The sequence below is a fragment of the Cyprinodon variegatus genome, unplaced genomic scaffold (genome assembly GCF_000732505.1).
Source record: "Cyprinodon variegatus isolate N-32 unplaced genomic scaffold, C_variegatus-1.0 Scaffold736, whole genome shotgun sequence".
Taxonomy (NCBI): domain Eukaryota; kingdom Metazoa; phylum Chordata; class Actinopteri; order Cyprinodontiformes; family Cyprinodontidae; genus Cyprinodon; species Cyprinodon variegatus.
This window is the reverse complement of record NW_015151189.1, coordinates 219498-244172: the sequence shown is the minus strand read 5'-3', so window position 1 is coordinate 244172 and position 24675 is coordinate 219498. Positions and strand designations below refer to the sequence as shown.

General features: G+C 37.3%; 1 protein-coding gene across 4 annotated transcripts; it reads left to right on the top strand.

The window, feature by feature from the left end:
• The first annotated feature begins 584 nt into the window (after window positions 1–584).
• gramd1c (GRAM domain containing 1C) lies at window positions 585–23764 on the top strand. Of its 4 annotated transcripts, none has more exons than XM_015395306.1 (18): window positions 585–726; window positions 4807–4918; window positions 5195–5321; window positions 5523–5623; window positions 9231–9326; window positions 9429–9509; window positions 15179–15297; window positions 16846–17008; window positions 17087–17246; window positions 17332–17475; window positions 17574–17692; window positions 17777–17919; window positions 18006–18109; window positions 19728–19895; window positions 20268–20334; window positions 20536–20655; window positions 20824–20929; window positions 22624–23764. In XM_015395306.1, the coding sequence occupies exons 2-18, from the start codon at window positions 4823–4825 to the stop codon at window positions 22690–22692; spliced, it is 1983 nt and encodes a 660-aa protein (XP_015250792.1). In that variant the 5' UTR covers window positions 585–726; window positions 4807–4822; the 3' UTR covers window positions 22693–23764. The 4 variants fall into 4 exon arrangements, with proteins under 4 accessions (XP_015250792.1, XP_015250791.1, XP_015250794.1 ...); XM_015395305.1 differs by having other exon boundaries at window positions 4810–4918; window positions 22624–23763; XM_015395308.1 differs by having other exon boundaries at window positions 5198–5321; window positions 22624–23761.
• Window positions 23765–24675: the final 911 nt, after the last annotated feature.

The following is a 24675-nucleotide window of genomic DNA, read 5'->3' as shown; positions in this document are numbered from 1 at the left end:
GTGGATGGCGCCAATGATCTGCATTGGATGGCACACATGATGTGAAATAAATATTTATAAACATAAAACCGAAGCCAAGAGTAACTTGTAATGTTTGCTTTAAAAATGTAAGGAATATAAAATTACAGATACTTGTGTGAAAATGTAATGAGTAGAAGTCAGAAGTAGGAAAAAAAATAAGTAATGGAGTAAAGTATAGATACCTAAAAAGTGTACTTAAGTACAGTAACAAAGTAGTTGTACTTCGTTACTCGACACCTCTGGTAATCATGCAGTTAAACTGGTATTTCTGCATCTTAACACAGGAACACCAACCTGTTTGGTAGCAGCCAGTTCTAGAAATACTTTCTTAAACGAACTTTGTGAGATTTTATTTCAATTCATATATAAAAAAAGATTGTATAAAATTCAGTGTGATGTTTAATTGATAAAAAAAACATAATAAATAAATCAACTCTGATTTTCTTTATAATATAGCAAACTATAGGAACTGGTTCCTATGAATCAGGTTGTTCTGGAAGAGGATTGGTTAATAGCAAATAAATGGGCGTCAATTCCCATTAGATGCGTCTGTGGCTGGATGAGACGCACCTGCAGGAGCAGCAGAGACAGGAAGGAGGAAGCTATTCACCTCAGGGGGCTCCACAACCAAACAAACCCACCTTTTTTTTTTCTTTTTTAAGTCCAGTTTGACCGAACAGGAACCCTGGGTCCTCACCGTGTGAGGTAAGTGACCGATGGGCGCGCCTCTGCCTTGGAGAGCCCACGCGTGACAGAACACCGCGGGGATTTTATCTGATCGGATCAGCTGATGGCTCTTATCAGGAAAAAAAAAACATTATTTTTGATTCAGATCTGCTGATTTTAACTTTGTGTGCGGATCACGGTAGAAGGAAGCAGGATTAAACTCATCCTAAATTTAGCGCTCCAGACAAACCTGTTTTTCTTTCACTGAAACTCAATTGTTTTGAAAAGCTCTGTTGAATGACGCCTTTTTAAAATTTTCCTCTTTTTTCCCCAACTTTTTTTACTGATCAGTTAAACTGTGATACTTAAAATATTCCAACAAACTAATTCCCTTAAGATCACAGGTTTATGATTGAGCCAATGCCTCAGTTTTAGTTAGAAAGTCTTTAGTTAAATAGAAACTTTATTCTGTAATTGAACTTTTTCACCTATATTATCTAAAATGAATATACATAAAGACTTGAAATGTGTGTAAGGATTGACCAACCATCATATGCAGGTGGTTTTGAAATGGGCAGTTGTACAGGACGGCCTTATAAGGGGTATGTACAAACATAAAAAGATAGAATTATCCCATTTTGGCAGAATCATTTGTATATGTCCTCTATGTGCATGTGGTTAAAAGTTGGGATCCCATGTTTTTTTTTTTGCTTGTTCTTCTTTCTCTGAATAATCTATTTTAATTTAGCCCCAAAAGGGCATTAGGTTGAAATCATTAAGTGGACTGTAGTGGGATTTGGGGGGGTAAAATGAGACAGGTTGCCAAGGGGTGTTACCACTGGGGAGCCTTATATTGCTGTTTCCCAGGAAGTGATGGCCTGCTCGCTGTGGCTCGGCTTTTACCAGAGTTGTCCTGAATCAAAAAGACGTAGGTTACTTGTTTTTGCAATCCTGTCTTTAATGTTCTGTTAATTGTTCCACGAAGGAGCTGACTATAGGTCCCTACTGGGCCCAAACAGCTGAAAACCTCAAAGGTCTTGCTACCTAATCAGTGCACCATGTTCCCTTAAGATCTCTAACATTTTACAGAATCCTGTGTTTGCTAACTCCTAAAAGGAGGATCAAAGTTGCATTTGTTCATGAACCATTTTAGGAGGAAAAATAATTGTACCATTTACTTCTGAACTATTCAATCTCTACAACGCCCCCCCTTCTATAACTGACATTTATTCATTCCTTGCACTGTTTTCGCACAATGCCACTTTATTTGGATTTATAGTTATATATAAATGTTTGTATATCTGGAGCATGTAAAAAAAAGTAAATTATAAATGTCTAATTCTGAAAATCTAGATTTAAATGTGTGAGTTTTACAGTTTGCTTAAAATGTCCTACTGTGGCTGCAAACTTTAATATAAAATGAGAATGAATTCAGGCACTAAGTGGGGAAATTTATTTATCACAGCAGCAAAAGATGTAAAAGGTGCACATCGAGGAAAATAATTCTGATAAAAACATACAAAAACTGTTATTTAAAATAAGTTGAAGCAATATATATCAGAAGATAGATAAGTGAGGTCAAATGTGTAATATTATTAATATAATCATCAACTGATTCAGTAATCGATTAATCATTAACTGGAGTATAGAGACTTTAAAACATGCCTTTAGCTGACAGAGCAACCCACTTAGAGCAGTAATTATACCGAGATTGTTTAAAAAAAAAAACATTTTGCATGTAAGATGGTTTAATTTTGTAAAAAGTCTACTTTGGCAATCCGATTAATAATCGATTTATTGAAAAAATAATTGACAGGTTAATCGATTTGTAAAATAATCATTAGTTGCAGCCCTAGTAGAGTCTTATTGCTGACTGGAGGAATAACCTTCGAAACGTTTCTTCCTGCATTGTTGCAGCTGCATCCTGCTGTTGAAGGAGCTGCTTAGAATGGGGGTAAGAGGCATGGTTCATGATGGATATCTGTTTAGCCCCTGCACACGCTGTCCTGACCAGCTGGTCCAGTCTCTCCCTGTCCTGCTCTGAACAGCCTCCCCTACAGCCGAAACGCAGTGTAGAACACTATAGGATATCATAGGGTGATAAAAGCAGGGCCCTGCACATGTTGAAGAGCCATGGTGACTGTGCCCCTTCTTGTCTAAATTAATGGATAAGGTCAGACAGAATTAGATCAACATTGCATTAATAACAAAAGGTACAGTTTGGAGATGGTGGACACTGAATACAACTTTTAAAAATAGAGGGAAAAATATATAAGATTCAGGAAATCTGCACTTTATGGACAATAAATCACACATGGGGTCCCACAGGTTTCCGTACTGGGGCCACAGATGTTTGCATTGTGTATCTGTGATGAAAATGTAATTCGTCAAAAGATGTTAAAGTATGTCCTCTTAAGGATCAAAATTGTATTTGCGTATGGACCATATTACAGGAGGAAAAATGATTGTACATTTTCTAATTTATTCATATTTTATGGTAATATTTACTCCTATTAAGCCTTCTTTTGGAATATGAAAATGTAACTGATAACCTTGATGGCTCTTAATAAAGTTATGCAAAGCCAATTAAAAAGTATTCACCCCCGTTTGGATGCTTCCTACAGTGAGTGATCTAACAAACATTCCATTTAATGAAAAATATAGGAATTAAAGGATTTCTTAAAATTGCAACCGCTCTAACAGTTAAAGAGTTGGTAACAGTTTAACATATGGGGCATCCCATTGAGTTTTTAGTTAAATTATCCCTTTGAAGGAGTATAGAGCTGTCAGTCCTCACAGAATGAGAGACTGAAAAAGAGGAATACCTTAAAGATGGCTAGAAACCATCTGAGGCAGAGAAAAGCTTCAGTGACTCAGATTCTTGTCTATTTTAACAATAGTTTATTTCTGGGTTATTCAATAGTCAGTTATTTGAAATGAATGTGGACATCTTATGCAAAAAATTACCTATTTTCATTCATGTGCAATATTCTTCTCCTTCACTGTGCAATAATGCCAACTACTGTGTAGTCTGTATAGTTTTTAATTATTTATATGGTCAGTACATTTCTGCAGTGGAAGTGCAATAATCCAAACCAACTACTGTGTAGTCTTTCCATAGCTCACTACCACGCAGATATATTTATATCTAAGGGAAACATATTCCAGGACATAACAACCTTTTTATATTTTTATCTTTAATAGCATCTTGCCTTAATTCTGCGTATTGTACTCTATATAAGCTACTATCCAGAATTTCCCTGAAGAAGTAATCCCAAGGGATAAATAAAATTGAGTCTATGTCTAGAGAGACCAAACTGAGGTGGAAAATTTCAGTTTGTGCCCATTATTAACAACTGGAACAATCTGCCATATATTGAGTTGTTCAGATTTGGCTCTGACATAATCAGTACTGTGGCTGACATCAAAAATGCATTCACTAATTACTGACCTGAGGAGGTGAATATTTGTGCAACTATTTAATTTACTGCTAATAATTTTATTTTTAATTATTTTTCAAAAAAATCTATATTTTTAGTTCAATCTTATACTCTTTTCTATTTTTTTATATTATATGCCATTTTTTTGTCCCAGATACCGATACTCTAGACCTGGCTGTGCAGTATTGGGCGATACCGATACCATAACAATACCATGTGTTTTAAATTGATGTGTGTATATATATATATATATATATATATATATATATATATATATATATATATATATGAAGAACTGCATACTACTTGGCTCTCATGATGGTATCGATGCCCTATTTGTTGGTACTTGCCGATACCGATGCCACCATTTTAGTGCTGGATCAGGGCCCCGGGTCTACTGGTATCGGTAGTGCAACAATAATTTTTACTCTTGCCTAAAATGCCAATTTATGTAGGCCACATATTTAATAGACATTGTTATTTTTGAAAGTCCAAACAACTACTGTTAGCTACTGAGTGGGAAAATCCAGTGAAATTTGATATTGTTTTTTTTTTTTTTTGCAATGTGTATGTGAAATGTTGAGAAATCCTAATGTTTTGTTTATTTTCAAAAACCTTGACATCCTTTTACTCTTCTATGTTGTCCTTCACTGTCGTAACCAGATATTTTTTCTCTAAGCAGTCAGGAGGAGCCCATGGAGCAGCTATCCAACCAGTCAGCAGTGGGTAGTGATGAGGTTACAGATGAAAGTGGATCTCTGCTGGAGGAGAGGCTGAGCTTGGAGGATGATGTAAGCACACATTAAATCCCACCCGACTAAAGAACCTGAAAACCTATCAGAATATTAAGACTTAAATTTTCCTCAGATTTACTCCAGATGAGAAGACTTGTTTAGAATCAACTAAAAATCTAAGATTAAACCAAATAGCTTTCATTACCCTCTAGCGGTGTAGATGGAGTACTGCAACTTTCTTTCATGCATTATCCATTGAAAGGGCAAAAAGAAATATTCAGTAAAAATTGGTTTTAAATGTCTGTCAACCCTTAATCTTCTGATATCCTTCAGCAGAGCTTGGAAGCTTTGCCTCAATGTCTTGCTGTGCCTCAATCTCCAATTCCGAGCTACAAACAAAGGTTGGATGAGTTTAAGAGGATGTTCAAGGAGCTGCCGGAAACTGAAATGCTCATATTAGGTAAAAATGGGATTGTAAAAATTAATATATTGGCTAAATAAAACAACACTTTCAAGATGATGTTGTTAGCGGGAGATAAATACTCTTGGCTACATGTTAAAACATTAAAGCCGCATTTTTCCTATGTGCCTTAAAATCCACCCTCTGAGAGTAACTGTAGGTGTTCTCATTTGGGTTATCTGTGTTTACTTTTCTCCTCAGACTATCCCTGCGCCCTCCAGCGGGACATTCTCCTCCAGGGACGCATGTACCTCTCTGAGAACTGGATCTCTTTCTACAGCAATGTGTTTCGTGGTACCAAGGTAATGAAAGTGTAAAGGAAGGGATGAGGAAGCTCAAAGAAAACGGAACTGTTTGTTAAATTTTTAATTTAATTTTACTCTATCCAAAAAATATAAACATTCTGAATAAAATGCAATTGTTTAGAGCAAAGGCAGTTCTAGAGAGGGGCAAAGAGGGGGCAGTGCCCTTAAAGAACTGGTCCTGGCCCGTTTTATGGCCCCTGTACTGAAGACGTAACAATAAAAGAAATTCTAATGATGATATGTACTAAAACAGACATACAGATGGTCAGGTTGCTTGGACCCATTTCCTTTTTTTTCCTTTGAAAATTTTTTTTAATTAGGGTTTGAAAATTCAGATGATCAGTTGTATTGAAACCAAAACTCATTTCAGTTAGAACTTGTTTTCCAATTATAATTTGATTAAAACTGATAATTTTTTATTTAAAATAGGCCAAAAAATGCAATATTCATGAATTATGAATATACTTTGACCTGTTATTTCATATTTATTTTACCTTTTAGTAGATATTATAGTAGATTTAGTAGTGGATTTATTTAGAAACTTATTATTTCATATTTTGTTACATTTTCTGTAAATAAAAATGACAATTTTCAAACCAAAAATACAAATTTTTATTTGCATTTTCATGATTTTCACGAGAACAAGCTGGCCCCCCTTAGTAATTATGGTATAGATCCGCCACTGCTTTAACATGTTAACAGCTGTTGCATTTCGAACAGGCTTGGTAGAGTTACTCTGAGACCTAATTTGTATCATACAAATACATTAAGTGAAGACATTTGTTTATTCATTTGTGTTTATTTGATAATATCTTCCAGCAGAGAATAACCTCCACTGAGATAATCTGTACAGATTGATGTGGTTTTGCTTATCAGCACAATTATTTAGAGCAGTGACCTCAGCTTACTTTAGAAGATTAAATATAACTCGTCTTCAACCATGACTTACATACTGGGCTCGATTTTAGACATTAATTACCATCACTTATAACATTGTGCCTCCTCCAAATGTCTTTTCACGGATTTATGGACCCTGGATTAACCTGAAAAATATGGCGTTAACGTTCCTAGGTGAAGTTAATTTGGCCTCTTTTTTTTTTTTTACTTCTATTTCAGTTTTTTTTTATGTAATTAATATCAAATTAATACAATTGTTTAGCGCAGTGGGTAGCGGGGTCTTTCTGCATGGAGTTTGAATGTTCTCCCTGTGTATGCGTGGGTTCTCTCCAGAATCATGATTGTTTGTCTCTCTGTTGCCGTGCCCTGGAATGGCGACCTGTCTATGGTCCCCCGCCTCTCGCCAGTAGACAGCTGGACACCAGCACCCCTTGTGACCCCAGCAGGGATAAGCGTAACGAAAAATGGATGGATGTTTCGTATTTTTTTTATATGATGTTGGCTTTTGGGGGGCTGGCTAGCTCAAGTGGTAAGTCACCAATCCTGCAAACAGGAAGCCTGGGTTCGTATTCCATGGGGGGTTCGTATCCCATGGGCTGGGTGGGCAAGACTCTTCATGCTAATGCCTGCTTTGGGGGAGTTTCAGCCTAGTGGTCAGGGCAGGGGTCTTTGACGTTTTCCAGGCCAAGGACCCCCAAACCAGAGATGGCAAAAGTACTCACTTTCCGTACTTGAGTAAAAGTACAGATACTTGTGTTAAAAAATACTCTGGTAAAAGTGGAAGTACTGATTAAACTTCTTTACTCAAGTAAAAGTAACAAAGTACAGGCTTGTAAATTTACTTAAAGTATAAAAGTAAAAGTAGAAACCCCTTTTTTCATGCCGTTGCCTACATTTTAAATGGATGTCTGCCAATAGGACTAGATCTCCGTTGTGTTCATTTTCAATCATCTCGTCGTCCATGCTACTATGCTAACGCCACCGCCACCAAGCTGCAATGATTTGCCGCCAATGAATACCGCCGAATCTGTCGATTCATCTTGTAGTGGTGCGTCAAATGCAACATAGATTCCCATCCAATTAGATTGAATTTGGTATTGATGACGTGAAAAATAATAACGGTAACTCCATTGAAATGATTCAAAACTAAAGTAACGAGACAATTTTTTAAAATGTAAGGAGTAGAAAGTACAGATATTTGTGTAAAAATGTAAGGAGTAGAAGTAAAAAGTCGCCATAAAAATAAGTAGTAAAGTAAAGTAAAAATATCACAAAAATCTACTTGAGTACAGTAACAAAGTATTTGTACTTCGTTACTTCCCATCTCTGCCCCAAACTGATGAAGAAATGGAGCGGGGAACTCATAATTATACATATTGTATGAAATTGTGTTATATCAAACTGATCATATAGTCACTCTATTCCAGTTAGTGTCATGTCACGAAAGTAATTTCACCCTGAGATTATTAAAATATTTCTGATTCCTGGTTGATGGAACAGGTGTTGTGAATGAAACGGTGTCCAGCTTGAAAGAGCTCCAGTGTGTCGATGAATGTGTGCATTGATGACTGAAAGACAGCTTCTGCCTCCATTTATCTGTTTACTACAGTGTGTTGAATTCATGTTAATATGTATTTAAAGCCATTTCAATTAGTGGAAAAGACTGCAACCAAAACTTATGCGACTCTCATGCAGTACCTCGGTGGACCCCCTAGAGTCGCGGACCCTGTTGAAGACCTCTGGGTTAGGGTGTTGCACTTGGAATCCTGATGTTCTGAGTTGAAGCTCCACTCCCTTAAGCCCCCCACTGCTCCCCGGGCGCTGCACAATGGCAGCCCACTGCACCCCAAAGAGGATGGGTTAAATGCACAGAATTCATTTTGTTGCTTCGTACTTGTGACAGTGTAATGACAATAAATAAAACTCTGGAAAACACTTCAGTTCAGCATTAAACTAAATTACATACATGTCAAAACTATTTTATTTAAAAACCAAGCATTCTGCTTTTTGGCAACATAGAGGAGGGAACATTAGTTTTCTGATGACTAAACTCAATGTTCAGGAAATGAGCTGGTATTGTAAAACATTAAATTCCTGAGGAACGCATCTTCAGGGTAAGTTTTGCAATCATCTACTGTTTTTGACAAATTATGAAACTCCTCAGGGAACAGAGAGTTATGGTACCACAGTTTAAATCACATTTAGGAGAAAATATTCACCCGCGGAAAAACAATCAAATGTAAAAATAAAAATAACATGAAACTAGCGTCTTTAATTGAGCACCTTTTATTTTTTAGATCACAGTGTATGATTATTGGAGTGTGGCAGAGGGGTGGTTTGTTCTGATGCAAATAAAAAGGTTAAATATGCAAATAAAATCATATTATTGCAGAATACTTTGTTTCTGTACAGTGCATCTTTTAAAAAATAAAGAAATATGGTTTTGCTTTAGTTGGAGACAAAAACAAGGGATACAAAAAGGTTAGAAGGTGGACCATTTTTAATTTCTTTGGGTTTGAATCTAAATAAATGTATCTTAGGTGATGTTTATATGAATCTCACTGTTTTAGTCATTCAGAGAGGGTGGAGATTTATTATTTTTTTTATATAATTCTTTACTGGCCTTATGCATAATATCATAATCCTAAAATAGGTCAAGTTACTCCTAACTTATCGTAATATCTCTCCATTTGAAATGTATTTACAGATTATACTGCCTCTCAAAGATATCACATCAATGTCCAGAGAGAAAATGGCTCGACTGATACCCAACGCCATCCAGATTTGCACAAACACCGAGAAGGTATTGGGTTTTAAAAGCTCCTTTTTTTCCAGACTCTTTTTTTAACAACAATACATGCATTATCCCAAATATGCTGCTGATCGCCTTTTCATTCATTCACAGTATTTCTTTGCATCTTTCTCTGCAAGAGAGAAAAGCTATCAGAGCGTTTTCCGCATGTGGCAGAACACTCTGCTGGACAAGGTAAGGCACTTCCTGCATGCTCCTCGCAGAAAGGTCTGCTGGTCATTCGCAATCAGATTTCTACTGTCTAAAATCTTTAAAAAGGCCCTATCTGAAAGTAGATAAAGAAATCTCACAGTCTTCGAGGTTATCAATGCTGCAGAGCTGCAGGGCTTTCACACAAGTTCAACAGACAGAGTTTTTGTTTGCTCTTCTACAGGCGGAGGTAGCGTTTGAGATTTGCTCATGTGTGACGTGGTTGCATAGTTAAAAATAAACCCACGGGATCTAGGCTTTTACCTTTTGGCTCAGTTATTGATGAGAAAAAAAATAAACCTTTTTTTTTTTTTTTACTTTTGCCTTTTGGAAAACTACAAATTTGGAAAAAGCTAAACTGCAGGTGTGTTCAAGCGTTTTTGATCGACTGTGTTCAGATAAAACATTTACAAATGACTTAAATGCAAAACTCTGAACCCCAGAGGCAGAAAAATAATGAGAAAAGAAGGCTTAAATGTCAGATTGTGCCAGTTTGATATGGAAAACATCAGGATGGAGAATAAACTGTCATTTTAAAGCATCTGGAGGTTCATCTGGGGCTCCATTAGATGCACAAGATGTTGACTAAAACCATAGTAAGAACTTGAGCTATCAGTTTTAATGCTCTAGTCCCTTGCAAAAGTATTTATAGTCCTTAAAATTGGAAACATTTTATCACATTAGAGCCTCAAACTTAAATGTACTTTTGATTTTATTGAGATAAAGAGAATTTTGTTTTTCAAATGAAAATTAAAACGAGACCTACACATTTTTACTCCACCCCTTCACTCTGATATCCCAACAGCTAAATTTCAGAAGACCCCAAATAATGAATAGAGCTGAGAAGCGGCAGGTTCACCTCTTGGGTGACAATGTGTTTATGATCCTCTACATATCTGGAATTTTTTTAAGGGGGGAAAAAATCATAAGTTTGCCACAAGCTGTGTAGGAAACTGCAAACCCGTGGAAGAGGGCGTGCTCTGATTAGAGAGGATTGTTTGTTGAAAATTTAAAAGCCCTAAATACAGGGTGCAAATGGAAGGACATTTTATTAGAACATAATTTGCTCAAACAACTTTTAACTAGCGCCGCTCGGCATAATGCAACCGCGAAACCTGCTCAACGGCGTCCCCACGTCCACGCCACTGTGACCTAAATACGACATTCCTGAAAGCAGTTCCAGCTATTGAACTGCCTCTGCTTAAGTATTTTGTTTATTTATTTTTTTTATTGTAGGTATTTTAACTTCTATATTTTCTGCAATCATGTCTCCCAATTAGAGATTTTGTAAATTGTATGTTGTAAATAAAGCATAATAAAAATAAATAAGTTCCAGCGATTTCCTATTCCATAGGGCTTGCAGAGAAAAGCCAGGGGTTCCTACAGTGAAAGTTCTTGATCTCAGTGGGCGGGGCTAAACTGATATCTCCAAAATCTGTTTGTGGTCAACGCTCTTTCAAGATGACACACAGAAAAAGCGTACTCTTCTGACTTTGCTTATTGAAGTCATAAAACCATGATGTTGTAAGGCTGAAGGTCAGATTTTGATGCTTGGCCACCTCAACATGCTTTGATGTAGAAAAATTTGTTTGATAGTTGCCTATGCCTAAAGTCAATGCAAACTGGATTTAAGTTATGTAACTCAAAAGCTCTATGAGCACTTTGCTGAGATACGAAATGAGTTGATAACACAAAAAAGCACCTTTGATTCATAATGGCCGACTTCCTGTGAGACTTTTTTGTGCGTCCTGTTGGTTTTCACAGGTGTACCAAATTCTCAGTTAAAACATGGTCTGGGGCTTACCTTTTGTTTCATGGCAAAAGATCATTGATGCTTGGCCACGCCCACATGCTTTAATAACTTTTGATCCCCAATGACTTTGGTCAATATACAGTGAATTTGAAGTCTGTAACTCAAAAGCTCTAGGAGGGGTTAATTCAAATGTAGACTATAAAGTGCAAAATCACTGAAAATTTGAACTTCAGTTCAAATTGGCTGACTTCCTGTGAGGTGTGGACCAGACATTTTTTTTTTTTTTTGTACGTCCTGGCTGGTTACACATGTGTACCAAGTTTCATAATCCTTAGTAAAGACCTGGCTTGGGACTAGTTGTTTTGGTGTTTTTAGGGGGCGCTGTAGAGAAATTAAGCCATGGCCACCAAATATTGGGCAGGTTCCTGTGTGGGCTTTAGTCAGATTCCATCATAGCCGTTTTGTTGCAGATTCAACAATCTATGTGGAAATGAGATCCAAAGGTATAGTCATGGCAAAACGCCTCACTTTGCCATGTGGCCAAGGCAACACCATTTAACTAAAACTCTCTGTGCTTTAAACAAAGTAAGACCAATATGTTTTATACCTTCTGACCTGGTTTCAAGTTCATGAGGTTAAAAGTGTCAGAAGAGGACCTTTCCAAGTGAAAAAAGTGTATTTCTTTCCTCAGGGGGCAGGGACAACTTTTGGCAAAGATTTGTGATTTTTTTTTCCATACATGTTAAAGCCTCCTAAAATCCATTCTTAGAGGCAGTAGAATAATAATAAACTTTCAAAATTCAATAAGCCTTTGCAACACTTTGCCTAAATATACAGTAGAAATGGTTTATAGCAAAGAACATTTGGTAGAACGGCCCAGAGTCCAGATTTAAAAATTCATTTGATTCCCATTCAATGACTGAGTTTGAGTTTTTTGCAAATTAAGGGCAGAACTGTCAGTCTAGTATATCATTTGTTTTAGTTTATATTGTGTGAAAAAGGAATTAGATAATAATAATGTGACAATGGCCTTGTTTCTTGCAATGAGGAAGTAACTGTTATTTTCAGTGTTTTTTGTTGTTGTTGTTGTTGGGGTAAAGATAAAAAAAACACAAAGCACGGAAGACGGACTAAATGAACCAGCTCAATGTTTCCCAACAGGGGGTATGCATACATAGTGGTTCGCGAGTGTATTGCAAGAGGTACATGAAAATATATTTTCTTAGGTAGCAAAAAATATAAATCTAGAGGTCATTTTTTCTTAGAATAACTGCATTTGTTCTTGGATTGAGGAAGTAAACGAGACATTTTGCCAATGGAACAAGACAATTTACACTTAAAATAAGAAAACACAATTGCCTTGTCTCATTTCAAGTGCATATTATCTAAGTTTCTTATTTTAAGAGTAAAACTACTCCTTCTATTGGCAAACTATCTAATTTAGCTACTCAAATTAAGGGTAAATACACTTAATCTAAGACATTTTTACTTATTTCTAGATCGTTTTTCCAGTGTGGGATCTTTTCTGCGTTGTGAGGACCCAAATGAAAAAAATTAAACAAGCTTTAACCAAAAAGTACATTTTTTTTTTTATATGTTTGAGTTCACCTTCAGCTTTGACACACATCAAAACCAATCAGAGGAATAGACTGGAGAGAAGAGCCTGGTATCAGCTGTTTTTCACATTGAGCTATCGGAGCTCATCAAAGCAGCTCAGGTGTCTTAATGAAAATGAAGGAAAACAATCAAACAAACAATAGTCAGTCTGACTATACATTTTGTTCAGTATTTTGTTCCCAATTCCTCAAGTTTAAATGTGATTATAAGGGAGTTACTCATAGGAGCTCCAATTTTAGAAATACAGGTTCATGATATGATTTTGTGTTTATTTCCATTCCTTACTAACTTCCAGGCAACATTCTAACATCTCTTTATTTGAGGTGAAAATAACAAAATATTTAAGAATTAAATGCTCGGATTAAAGATTGAATAAAATGTGTTATTGCACGTTCTACTTTTGGACAATCATCAATAAGTTTGATTGAGAGGGGGTTGCTCATGGTAAGACAAAATGCCCAAAAGGATGCACAAGTGAAAAAAGGTTGGGGAAACAAGATGACCTCCTCCTTTTCTGGATTATGCTGGAGTTTAATTCAGAGTGAACTTCTGCTGTTTCATTTAATATCTGCCATTGCAGCCTATTTCTTCTTCTTCTTTGTTAGATTGGCTGATTGCAAACAACTTGAAGGCCATCTGTCCCTAAAATTCCTTTAATACTCCATTCTCTCCCTTTTTCCATAATTACTTTCCTCATCATCCTCACATTCTTTTGAGGACTGTTGTTCACACATTTTGGATAAAGAAAATAGGTGGTTTGAGAGAAGTATTCTATGTTAAGAGAGAAAAAACAACCTTGAACAGAGGTGGTGGATCCAGATTCCAGCTTCCAAAAACTTACAATTCAGTTATTGAGTTAATTTCTTCCAGGTATCATCACAACTCCCAACCCATCACAGAGGAACAAAGTACCTCCTCTCATCAGCCAGATGAATAATCTCTTCCTTAAAGGCAGACCTTTCACAAACCATAGACAAGTTTCAGACATTACAGGCTAACGATGGAACAAAACGACCCGCTCGTCAGTTTCAATTTGCATGTTTCCAAGCAATAAAAGGCCTCATCTATATAAAGCCTCAGACTCACTGTGAATCTAGACATTTTGAATTGAGAAAGCTTCCTGGATGGGAAGCGAAACGTCTTCAAAGCTTGGAAACAAAATCCAGTGGATTGTTTTTATTTTTTTATTTTTACGGAATACTTTCCTCATCCTGTCTTTCAGTTGCATATTCAATGCAATCCATCAGAACATGATCCACATTTTCTTTTCTTTCACAACCCTCACACATGTCATTATTTATCTTCCCTAGTACAAACAGAAACTCATTCAAGTAGATATGTCCAGTTCTTAATCTAGTATAAGTTATCTCTTCCCTTCTGCTTCTTTCTCCATAATTTTTAACAATTACAGATTTAGATCTTCGTTTTCATCTTCATCCCATAATTTTTTTGCCATGTTTCTTACTTTTTAATGATTTTTTTCCCCTTTCCCAAATGGCATCTTATCTATATTCTGCTTTCCTAAAGGCTTTCAGCTATCTTGTCTGCTGTTTTTTTCAGTTCTGCTGGAACCCAACAGAACTGAACATTTTTCTTTTCCTTGAACGGTCTCCGTGCTCAGGTAAACACCTGCGTAACAACCTGAGTTCATTGACCCCATCTGGGTGTGGCCAGGAAACCTCATCTGCATCGACCAGCTGTTTGGATCTAAACTTGCTTGGTTCTCCGCGGCTTGCAGACAAAAAGCTTTGTGCCCAGACCGTCGCAGCGGTCCGGACCGCCGGGTTTCCTAATAAATATCCGTCCGGGTGGATTTGGGGCGGCGCGTCTTTGCGCACTTCCTGAACGCGGCGGCGGTGCGTTCAGGTTACAGGGCGTTATTTGTACCAGAGCGCGCAGCGGGGTGGGGGGACATGTCCTCTGACAGGTAAGAGCCCCGGAGGAACTTGCTACCGAAATATTTTAATATTAACTTGTGTATATATTGGTCTGAATGAGCAGATCTGTTTCTGTTTCTACCGCCTGAAATGAAAGGTTTGCTCCTGGGTGTTTGTCCCCAGCAGATATTGGGTAATCTGAGCTCCTTTCAACATAATGCAAGCTGGCTGACCCAGTTGACGGATGGTTATGTTTAGGTTGTCACCCATGGAGATGGGAACTATTCCTTATGGAGATCTTAATAATTGCTTGTTTTTCTGCTCCCTTTCTGGTACCTTGGAGAATGAAGGAGGAGGAGACCTCTACATGCTTCTGGTTTTCATTTATTTATTTCTTATTCTTTTAGACTCTGACAAGCCAGGAGCTGTGGCAGATGGTTAAACAGCATTATGGCAATGATTTGGGCCTGACCAATGAGGAGATGGAGATTTTACAGGTGTCACCAGAATTCAGTGGACAAACCAGGTAACCTCCTTATCCAAGGATACTTGGATTTGTTTTTATCTGATGTTAAATGTACTATACAGGGGTTCTTTTTATTGACTAAGGAATAAGTATATGTATACCCAATTATTTTTAACACAAAATTTTTTTTATCGTGTAAGTCTGTGTTTATGACATAAGAGGCATAAGAAATTATCTGACTAGTTGGGTTTATTTAATATTAGTGAGTTTCAGCATAGATTTAGTTATAGTTTATGTGTGTTTTTCATGTTTGATCTAGAGTTTAGCTTAAAATCATATTGGGAAGCTATAGAAAACAGAAAAGATGGTTGTGGTCAGCTTAAAATTATCTGGCTTATTTTATGTTGGGGTTTTTCCCCCCCCACCACCTCTGCATATTTCGCATTCGTCTAAGTCCTAAAACTAAGGAGGGGCCTTAAAAAAAACAAACACAAAAAAACTGTTATTGCTATTTTGGATCTTGACTTGCAGCCTGGTTAGATCAACCAGAATAAAATTAATAATTTCTTTGTCTGTTTTAAGATGTTACTCAGGAGTGTACTATCTGTTCTACAAAAGAAAAGGCTCTGTGGTTGAAAATAAATATAATTTGGGTTCAGATTCGTGCTGCTTTCTGCAACTTTGGGGACTTCCTCTGTAGGCTGTACAGTAGGTCCGTGCAAAGTGGGTTCATTTGGTATGATTGCATTTCTGAACATTAATTTTGGAGGAAGTAACTGATGATAGAGCTGTTCTACAGGAAACCACATCAAAACTTCAAAATCATCCTAATGAAACATTTAATGGACCACAACCCTCTAAAGCAACTTTGATAATGTGTCCCATCCTTCTTCCATTCTATTCCTTTTTAAACGTATTCTGTACACGTGCACTCAAACCATTAGGTATCGGTTTATGTTTCCTCAGATAAGAACTTTTAATGTCTTGTCAAGATGGTCTTAAAAATGCTTAAAACACACCTATAACACCCCATTTCTAATCTGCATTTGGGCCATCCAGCTGGTACAAAAAAAGTGACATCATGACCCTGATTCTTAAAAAAAAAAAAAAGCTGTCATTCAGTAAAATAACCAAAATAAATCACAAAAATGACTTCAAATCATTGGGTATTCACCTGTCCTCAGATTAGGTATAAGGGATGAATTAGGTTGGACTTGGAAAGAAACGGCTTAAGACAGATTCTTCATGCTTCAGATGCTTCATTACAGACTCCAACAAGTCAAATTAAAGATCCAGTACTACAAAGCTGGTTAAAGGTGAAATTAGCAGCGACCATTTGATTTAAAAACATGCAAGTAAAGAGGGAACAGAACAAGATTCATGTGATGTTAGGAGATCTCTGATCTGATTCTACCTTATATGATGTCATCAGAGGTATGTTGAAGTTGAAACCCTCAATGGGGGAGGTAGCGTTTATCTTGATTAAATAATACCAAACAAAATGTTAAAATAATATATATCCTCCTGACCTGTTCCACGGGAACTAAAATTGGCTAAAAAAAAAAAAAAAAAAGTCAGGGGCCTTGCGCTGATGGATTTTGTTTTCAGCCTGCAGCAGAAAGCTGGCGGTGGTGCTGATGATGGTCTCAGTAGACCAGAGCGGCCCAACAGCCTGCGCCTCCCTGTGGCAGAGAATGCTCCTTTGCAGAGCTCCACACCTCAAGGGGAGGACTTCCCCTCACCAATTGGCTCACAAAGGACCCCCAACACGGTATCCTTTTCCTTTCTTGCATCTTTAAGCACAATCTTTCGTTCAAAACATTTTCTCAATAATGTCCTTCTCCTGCAGGACGAATCTCGTAGCACCCCGTCTCAGCAGCGAAGTCCTCTGGGTCTGTCGTTGGACAGACAAGTCCCAGAGCGGCTGTCCAAGCGTTCCATGCAATCTTTGGACCTTAACGCCAACGAGAATGAGTCGGAGCAAAGCAGCTCTGAAACCTTTGAAGACGGTAAAGCAGCCAAACCGTGACATGGATCGTATCTTGTTGATGCTGTTTCAGTTCATGACGTTGCTGTTATATTTTCTTCCATCAGTGGAGGACCGAATCGCAAGGTCCGGGGAAACGGGGCGACTTTATCTCAACAAGGTTTTCCACATAAGTGCCAACAAAATGTTTGAGATGCTCTTCACAGACTCCAGCTTCACCCGCAAGTTTATGGGCATCCGAAGGATAACAAGTAGGACCTTTGATCAGTTTCTTTCATATTAAATAAAATTTATTCATGATAGCGTTTTTTTTTTAATCAAATGTACCCTTTTTTTTTTTTTGCCCCAGATCCCAGCTTTACACCTTGGCAGAAGGACGATTCAGGAAATGACAGGCGGAACCTAAACTACACCATAACCATCGATAACCCCCTGATTGGGAAGTTCTCCACTGCTACTGAGAAACAGGTGTGTTTCTGTCTGTGAATGGCTGAGCGGACATGTAAACATGGGTTTTTGTTCGGCTCATCCGTGCTTGGTCTATCCCGCCAGACTCTTTACAAAGAATCCAGGGAGGGTCAGTATTACCTGGTGGATGCCGAGGTAAACACTCATGACGTTCCCTACCATGATTACTTCTACACACACAACCGCTACTACATCATAAGCATCTCCAAACGCAAGTGTCGACTAAGGTGATGAAGTAAAGAATTGATTTGCTTGCTTTTATTTTATTAAAACGTATAGCTTTGAACTAAAACCTTTCCCTTTGTGTCATTAGGGTGTACTGTGATGTGAAGTACAGGAAACCACCATGGGGTCTAGTCAAATCCTTCATTTCCAAAAACTCCTGGAGCGGCATTGAAGATTATTTTAGACAGTTGGGTGAGTTCTTTTTGGACAGTACAGAGCCAGACTGGGCTTGTCCTTTTACTTTTTGTCCTCAGCCTGTGATTTATTTGATATTTTATCTGATATGAACAGTTTCCTGTAGCACACATACAGTACTGCACTGCTGAATCATATTACTGCTGTGTTTGCAGGAAGGGCATAGAATATAAAGGCTGATATCACAGTCACTCTTATCAGAAGCTCTGAATGCAAGTCACACAAAACTGCAGCTACCCGCCTTCATTATCATTTATTGTACTTAAATAAGTCATATCACCATGGAGAATGAAACACTAATATTATCTGGCAGTAGATACAAATAACACCGCAACTTTAAACATTGCTGTTTGGATTTATTGCAATGGATAAATGTAAAGTACAACATGATTACGAAATCAATGAAATTGTTTTTGCATGTAAAAGTTTTTTTTATATGTTTTTTGACTGAAATATTTTGGTAATTGTTTGCAAACTACATCAAGCTGTGTTATTTGCATGCGGTAGCACACATTTGCACATAATTGTGATGTTGTAGGAAGATATATTTTGCCAAATACAATTTTTTTTTTTAACGTTATAAGGTGGTGAAACTAACGATTATTTTGCAAATCAATTGATCTGTCGATAATTTTTTCGATTAAATAATCAGATAGCCAAAGGTTCCTTAAAGTTAAACCAGGTGAAACTAAAACATTTTCATTTTAGGAGTCCTGGATAGAACATATTGATATTGATGGATGAAAACATTTTTACTATCATAGATGCAAAATACTTGTATATCTTTTTACAATTTTGATATAATTACTGCTCCAAGTGGGTTGCTCTGTCAACTAAAGGCATGTTTTAGTCTCTAAACTCCAGTTAACGATTAATCAATAACTAAATTAATTGACAATTATTTCAATAATTGATTAATCTGATTTTTTTCAGCCTTAAAAAGTATTAAAGCCCATATTGACCACATGTAGACCATCTTTTTTCAAAACATTTTTTATAAGATTCTAGATGGATATGTCTGCCAGCATAAAAATAATAATAATTCCTAATTCTGACCGAAACATATTTTCTATGTTTGCCTTTTCCCTCATTATTCATTCTTTACTTATTGGATTTCTCATTATTGGATTGGATTTCTCTTTACTTATTGGATTTTAAAGGCAGCTAGTTGCACTAAATTCTTTATTTATCCTGGTAAACGAGGATAAATGCAAATACATGTCTAGGTTTTAGAGATTTTTACTACATCTCAGGTACAGCGTCTCACTCTGATGGTTTGTAATTATAGTAAATAGAAGTCTAATGAACTATGAAATTCATATAAAAGCTGGATGAAGCTATTGACTGTGGACACAAGGCAGCTTATATTGCAGTAATACAGAGGGTAACTTGTTTGCACTGAAAAAAAAAGGGTTTGTTTGTTGGACTTTGTTTTGGCATAAAAGTTTATACAATTCTCAAAGTTTCAAAGAAATGGATATGGTTTTCATTTAACAATCATTCCCTTTTGGGAAACGTGAAAATAGTTCAGAATCCTTAGGTTATGAGGTGATTTTAATTTTTAAATGTAACCCACTTTCCTTCTCCACATGCTTGTCTCCTTGTGTTGACACAGAAACTGAGCTGATGGAGGAGGAGGCAGAGATGAACCAGTCAGCTGCAGAGTCGGGGAAGCTGGGAGGACTCCGCAGGAGGAGGCGAACTTTTAGCCGCACCATATTGGATCACAGAAGGCCCAGCAAGCAGTACGGACAGGATCCTGAGCCCAGAGACGGAAACCTGGGTAAAAACATTTTTATTGAACACTTAAAATAAAAACGTTCCCATTTTTAGAACAATCTAGCTTTGCTCTACTTCCTTCTCCATACAGCTTGGCGGTGGCTGAATTGTGATTTGCATGAAAATGTTACAAACTGAACTATTTGCATACATTACCTGAAGTTGGACACCGTTATTTTAATGTAAAAAGATGCATTGTCACTGAAAAGTGTGGCAACATTCATCAAGTTTCTCTTGCAAAACATTTCCTGTGTCTGGAATAAGACATCCTGTTTCAGAAAACCAGTGCAATGTTTCCTTATTGATTTTATAGAAAAAAATAGAAGTTTCTGTTGGAATGCTAACAAAATCATTTCAATCTGGTGCTGTATTTCAGACCCAGCAGATCCTACGGTCCCACACAGATGGAGCACTGCTGCCATAGTTGCTAGCATGAGTTTAATGTAAGTTAAGGAACCCAAGATGCACTTGAATGTTGTGATTTTTATGTTTGAGGGAGGATAGACGTCTTTACAGCTCAAGCATGCAAGTCATTCCTTTTTCAGCGGGTGTTGCAACCCTTTGTGTTTGTGTTATTGTTCATCTGATACCGCTGTCCTCCCGTCTTGTTGTGACATATCAACATTGTTTTCTTATTGTTTCAGCCTGTTGATCCTGATCGTGCTGAATCTAGGCTTGTTTTTTAAGCTTTGGGCCATGGAGGACGTGGCTCACCGCATGTATCTGACCACGAAGCACCGGCTTAGGGAGAGGATGGAGACCAGGTTGGATAAACTTTTAATATTTTCTCGGGTTAATCTATAGGGCCGTTTATAAAGTTTTGCAACCGTTTTGTGTAAGATGTGTTGCTTAATTTTGCATGTTTTTCTGCTTGCACGTAGCATAAATACATCTGCAATTACATGCATATGTTAATGGTCTGTTTCTGACAGCTTTGGACCACAGTTTGGTCCCAAACCAGGACCAGGGTTCAGGACCAATGAAGACATGCAGCTGCTAAAAACTGTGCTGCAAGACTCCATTCATCTTCTAGAACAAGTGAGCTTTGTACCATCATGAAATGTAACCTATTCCCTAAATTAATTGGGTTCTAATGTGATAGACCGATGCAGAATTGTGTAATTGAAGGTAGGAGGATAATAATGTATTGTTTATAACCTATTATTTACAAAATAAAATGTGTTGAGCATTTATATTCAGCTCCCTTAAGCAAAGTTTTTTTTTTTTTTTTTAGATTTCGTCTTACTGCTGGTCTTCTAGAGAATCCCCATACCAGCTTTTTACTTAAATTAGCCTTTTAATCTTGAAAGTTCAGTCAGCATTTTGTAAAACAGGGTTGTCAAAGTCCAAACCTAAATCCAATTCAGGATATTTGGCAAGAATGGAAAATATATATTTACAGGTTTTTTCCACTTAATCTATGATCTAAACAAGGGGAGGAGCCCAAGTCCTTTCCGCAGGAGCTATCGTCTTGCAGCTTTTCGATGTACGAGTTTTCCAACATTCCTGAAATCAAATGAGTCACTTGTTACCAGGACTCTGCTGAGCTAAATGCCTGTTGCATTCACAAGTATTGGGAAATAGATGCATCCAGTGTTGTTATCCTGCTAGAAAATAAACCTTGGTGTTTGTCTTTATCAATTTTTCTGCCAGTAATGACCAGCTTTCACATCGCTTTTGAAGAAATACGTCTCCAAAGTAAGATTGACCCTGTCTTACAGTATAGATGTGTGGTCCAGAATTAGTGTTCTGATTCTACTGTGTTTTGTCCTTTGGCCAGATGGGTCAGGTTTTTTCTGGCCAGAACAGAACACTTTATTTCATACTTGCTGTATCCACAAAATGACTTATGGAAAATAACACCTTATGGTTTCTTCTTGTCCTGACTAATGGGTGTCCTGTGGACAGATTCCTCCACCTGAGCTGAAAGTCTCTGTAGCCTCTCCAGAGTTACCATTGTATCTTTAAGTCCATCCATAAATTTTCTGTCACGCTTATTCCAATTGGGGTAGTGAGGGTGCTGTTGCCAGCTGTTAATGGGCGAGAGACTGGGTACACCCTGGACAGGTCACCAGTCTATCGCAGGACAACTCAGAGACAAACAGGACTAACAACCATTCACACACTCACTCACGTGGGAGAAGCCAAGCAACTTAACAGTCATGTTTTTAAACTGTGGGAGGAAGCTAGAGTACCAGGAGAGAACCCACACATGCACTGGGAGAACATGCAAACTCCATGCAGAAAGGGAATCAAATCCGGAGCCTTCTTGCTGCAAGGTGGCAGGGTTGCACCACTGTGCAGCTGTGCATCTTAGTCTTTTTTGATTAGTGCTCTGTTTAGGAGGACATTCATGTCTAGGTAGGTTTGTCATTGAGCCATACAGTTTTTAGAAGGCTTGAACAGCACAGTGGGAGATCTTTCCTTTTTGTATTTTTTCATAATTCCAACCTGTCCACATCCTTCCGTCCGACCTGTCTGCCGTGCTCCTCGGGCTTCATGACGGTGTTTGTTCCAAAAAATTCCCAAAACCTTCAGATCAGCTGTGCTTACAGAGAAGAAGTTGATTAGTAGTCCAGTATTTTATTTAGTTTAGTCTATTTAATTTTAATTACTGTATCAAAATCTGAAAAATCTGGAAAAAATGGCATGCTGTAGTTTAGCAGGCAGATTAGGTTGCAGTTTGGTTTAATATTCAGAAGCCTAATCTTCACTGTTGTTCTCCTCCGCAGCTCCGTACCTCTCTGGTTGTGCTCCAGCAGAACTTTGCTATGGCCAATCGAACAGCAACACAACAATGACCTCGTCCACAACCGACTGCACACCGGTGAGATCATGTTCGCATCTGAGCTGAACGTCCGACAGCCTGCTGCTGCAGCCTGCCTCAGAGGAGACCTGGTATCCACAGCTCTGTTGCTCCGCTTGCATCTCCAGGCTCCAGACGTGCCACATGTTGCCGGGGCTGCGAGCCAGCTCCACAGGATAACTGTTAAAAAGCGCTGAGCTTGCATCTGGTGAGCATCGAGCACCAGACGTAAACTTCTTCAGGGTTCTCTCCTTTTTTTATTTTTAAAGCAGTGGCATTATAATTCTGTTTTTACCCAGAGCAATGCCACATGTAGGTAACTACAGTAGTGTGAATATTTATACTTTTTGTTTTTAGCTTTGGTACGTGCATTATTATTATTTAAGAATTTTAAATTTTGCACAAGTCTTGTTAATATCTCTTGATCTGTCTTGATTTTAATAAAAACTTTTGAATCAGTGACTCAATCCTGAAAGTATCTTTGTTATAATTATGTAACAGTTTTGGTTTAGGTGTTTTTGTCTTTGTCTACATTTAATTTTGAATTTCAGGGATTGTATGTTTGTGATCAGGACACACCGGGTGTATACCACTGTTTATAATTTAGATTTATTTGTATGCTCTGATTTTGAATATTTAAGAGAAAACTCATTTTCTTAAACTGTTGTTGATGCACAATACCATTGAGCCAGGTTTATTGTTTACAACGTCCTCCTGGATGTTAAAAGGACCTCATAGGTTCATCCAGTTCTTCACAGGCTGTTTTCTTTCGTATGCTATCTCTCCTTTGTACATTAACAGGTTCAGGATTCTTTTTATTTTTTTCCTTGTCACCCTGTGTCACCTTTTTCAGCTAATATTTGTTCACTCCTTTGCATTTGTCACTACTTAAGAGGTACTTTTAGCTTGAACACTAAGCTTTTTTTTTAAAGGCTAGCTGGACTTTACATCCTCCTTGAAAGGGGAAACAATAAATGATTAAATAAAACTAAATCCTAATGTCTCTCTTATCCTCTTTTACAGAACAAACCAACACAGAGTATTTAATTATTGACCAGCAGGCTGTTTCCTCTTGATAATGCTCTGTGTTTGTCCTTGGGACAGATTAGAATACTGTGGGACATCTACAGCCGGATTGGGTTACATAGTATTCCTATTACACTGGTTCAGTATTGAAATGTTGATTTTTATTTTAACATCCAGTACGCTCCAAACTACTCATACAGTGGTGTGTTATATTTAAAACTATTTTTTTGATTCCTGGGGGAAAAAAAGTTAAATGTGAAATGGAGAAACTTTTTAGCATATCTGAAAGCTTTGCCCATAAAGACTGATGAAGGGTATCGCTTGAATTTTCTCCTCTCTTCTTCTCCTTGTTTACCACTCTGCATTATCAGCACTACTTTTCAACTCATCTGGGACTTGCAGGAGTAGTAGTGCTACTCAGTGTAAAAAAAACTGACTTATGTCAGTATCTTATGTATCATAAAAAATGCCTCTAAATATATGTTATGCCGAGAATTCCCTCTACAACGGATTATTAGCGCCAGACTAGAGATTTTTCGTATTTTTTTGACAATAAAGATGTTCTATTACGAGAAAAAAAGTCACAACGAGAATTAGTCATAAAATTACGAGAATTAAGTCACATATTAAGACAATAAATCCTAAAATTACAGAAACGAATTACAAAAGTTGTATTTTATGACAACTCTTACAAGAAGCACTGTTGTCTCACAATGGGGAAATTCTGGTGTTTACAGCAACAAAAAGATTATACAAAATAAAAAATGGTCAGACAAATGTGGACCTTTAGAAAAATGTATAAGAATAACATAATAGTGAAGACTTAAAAGGTAAACAATGAAATACTGTAATGTAAAGTGTTTTAACAATATAAAAACTGTGCACCTGGAGAATAAATAACCAATATTCAGCTATGGAGATTTTAGAGTAATGGATAATTGAAAATGGCAAC

Bases quoted from the DNA above. Each gene is read 5' to 3' on its own strand.
- gramd1c (XM_015395306.1), top strand. From the start codon at position 4,823: ATGGAGCAGCTATCCAACCAGTCAGCAGTGGGTAGTGATGAGGTTACA. The intron at 17,920-18,005 runs GTGATGAAGTAA...TTGTGTCATTAG, and splicing joins AAACGCAAGTGTCGACTAAG to GGTGTACTGTGATGTGAAGT. The intron at 19,896-20,267 runs GTAAAAACATTT...GCTGTATTTCAG, and splicing joins GCCCAGAGACGGAAACCTGG to ACCCAGCAGATCCTACGGTC.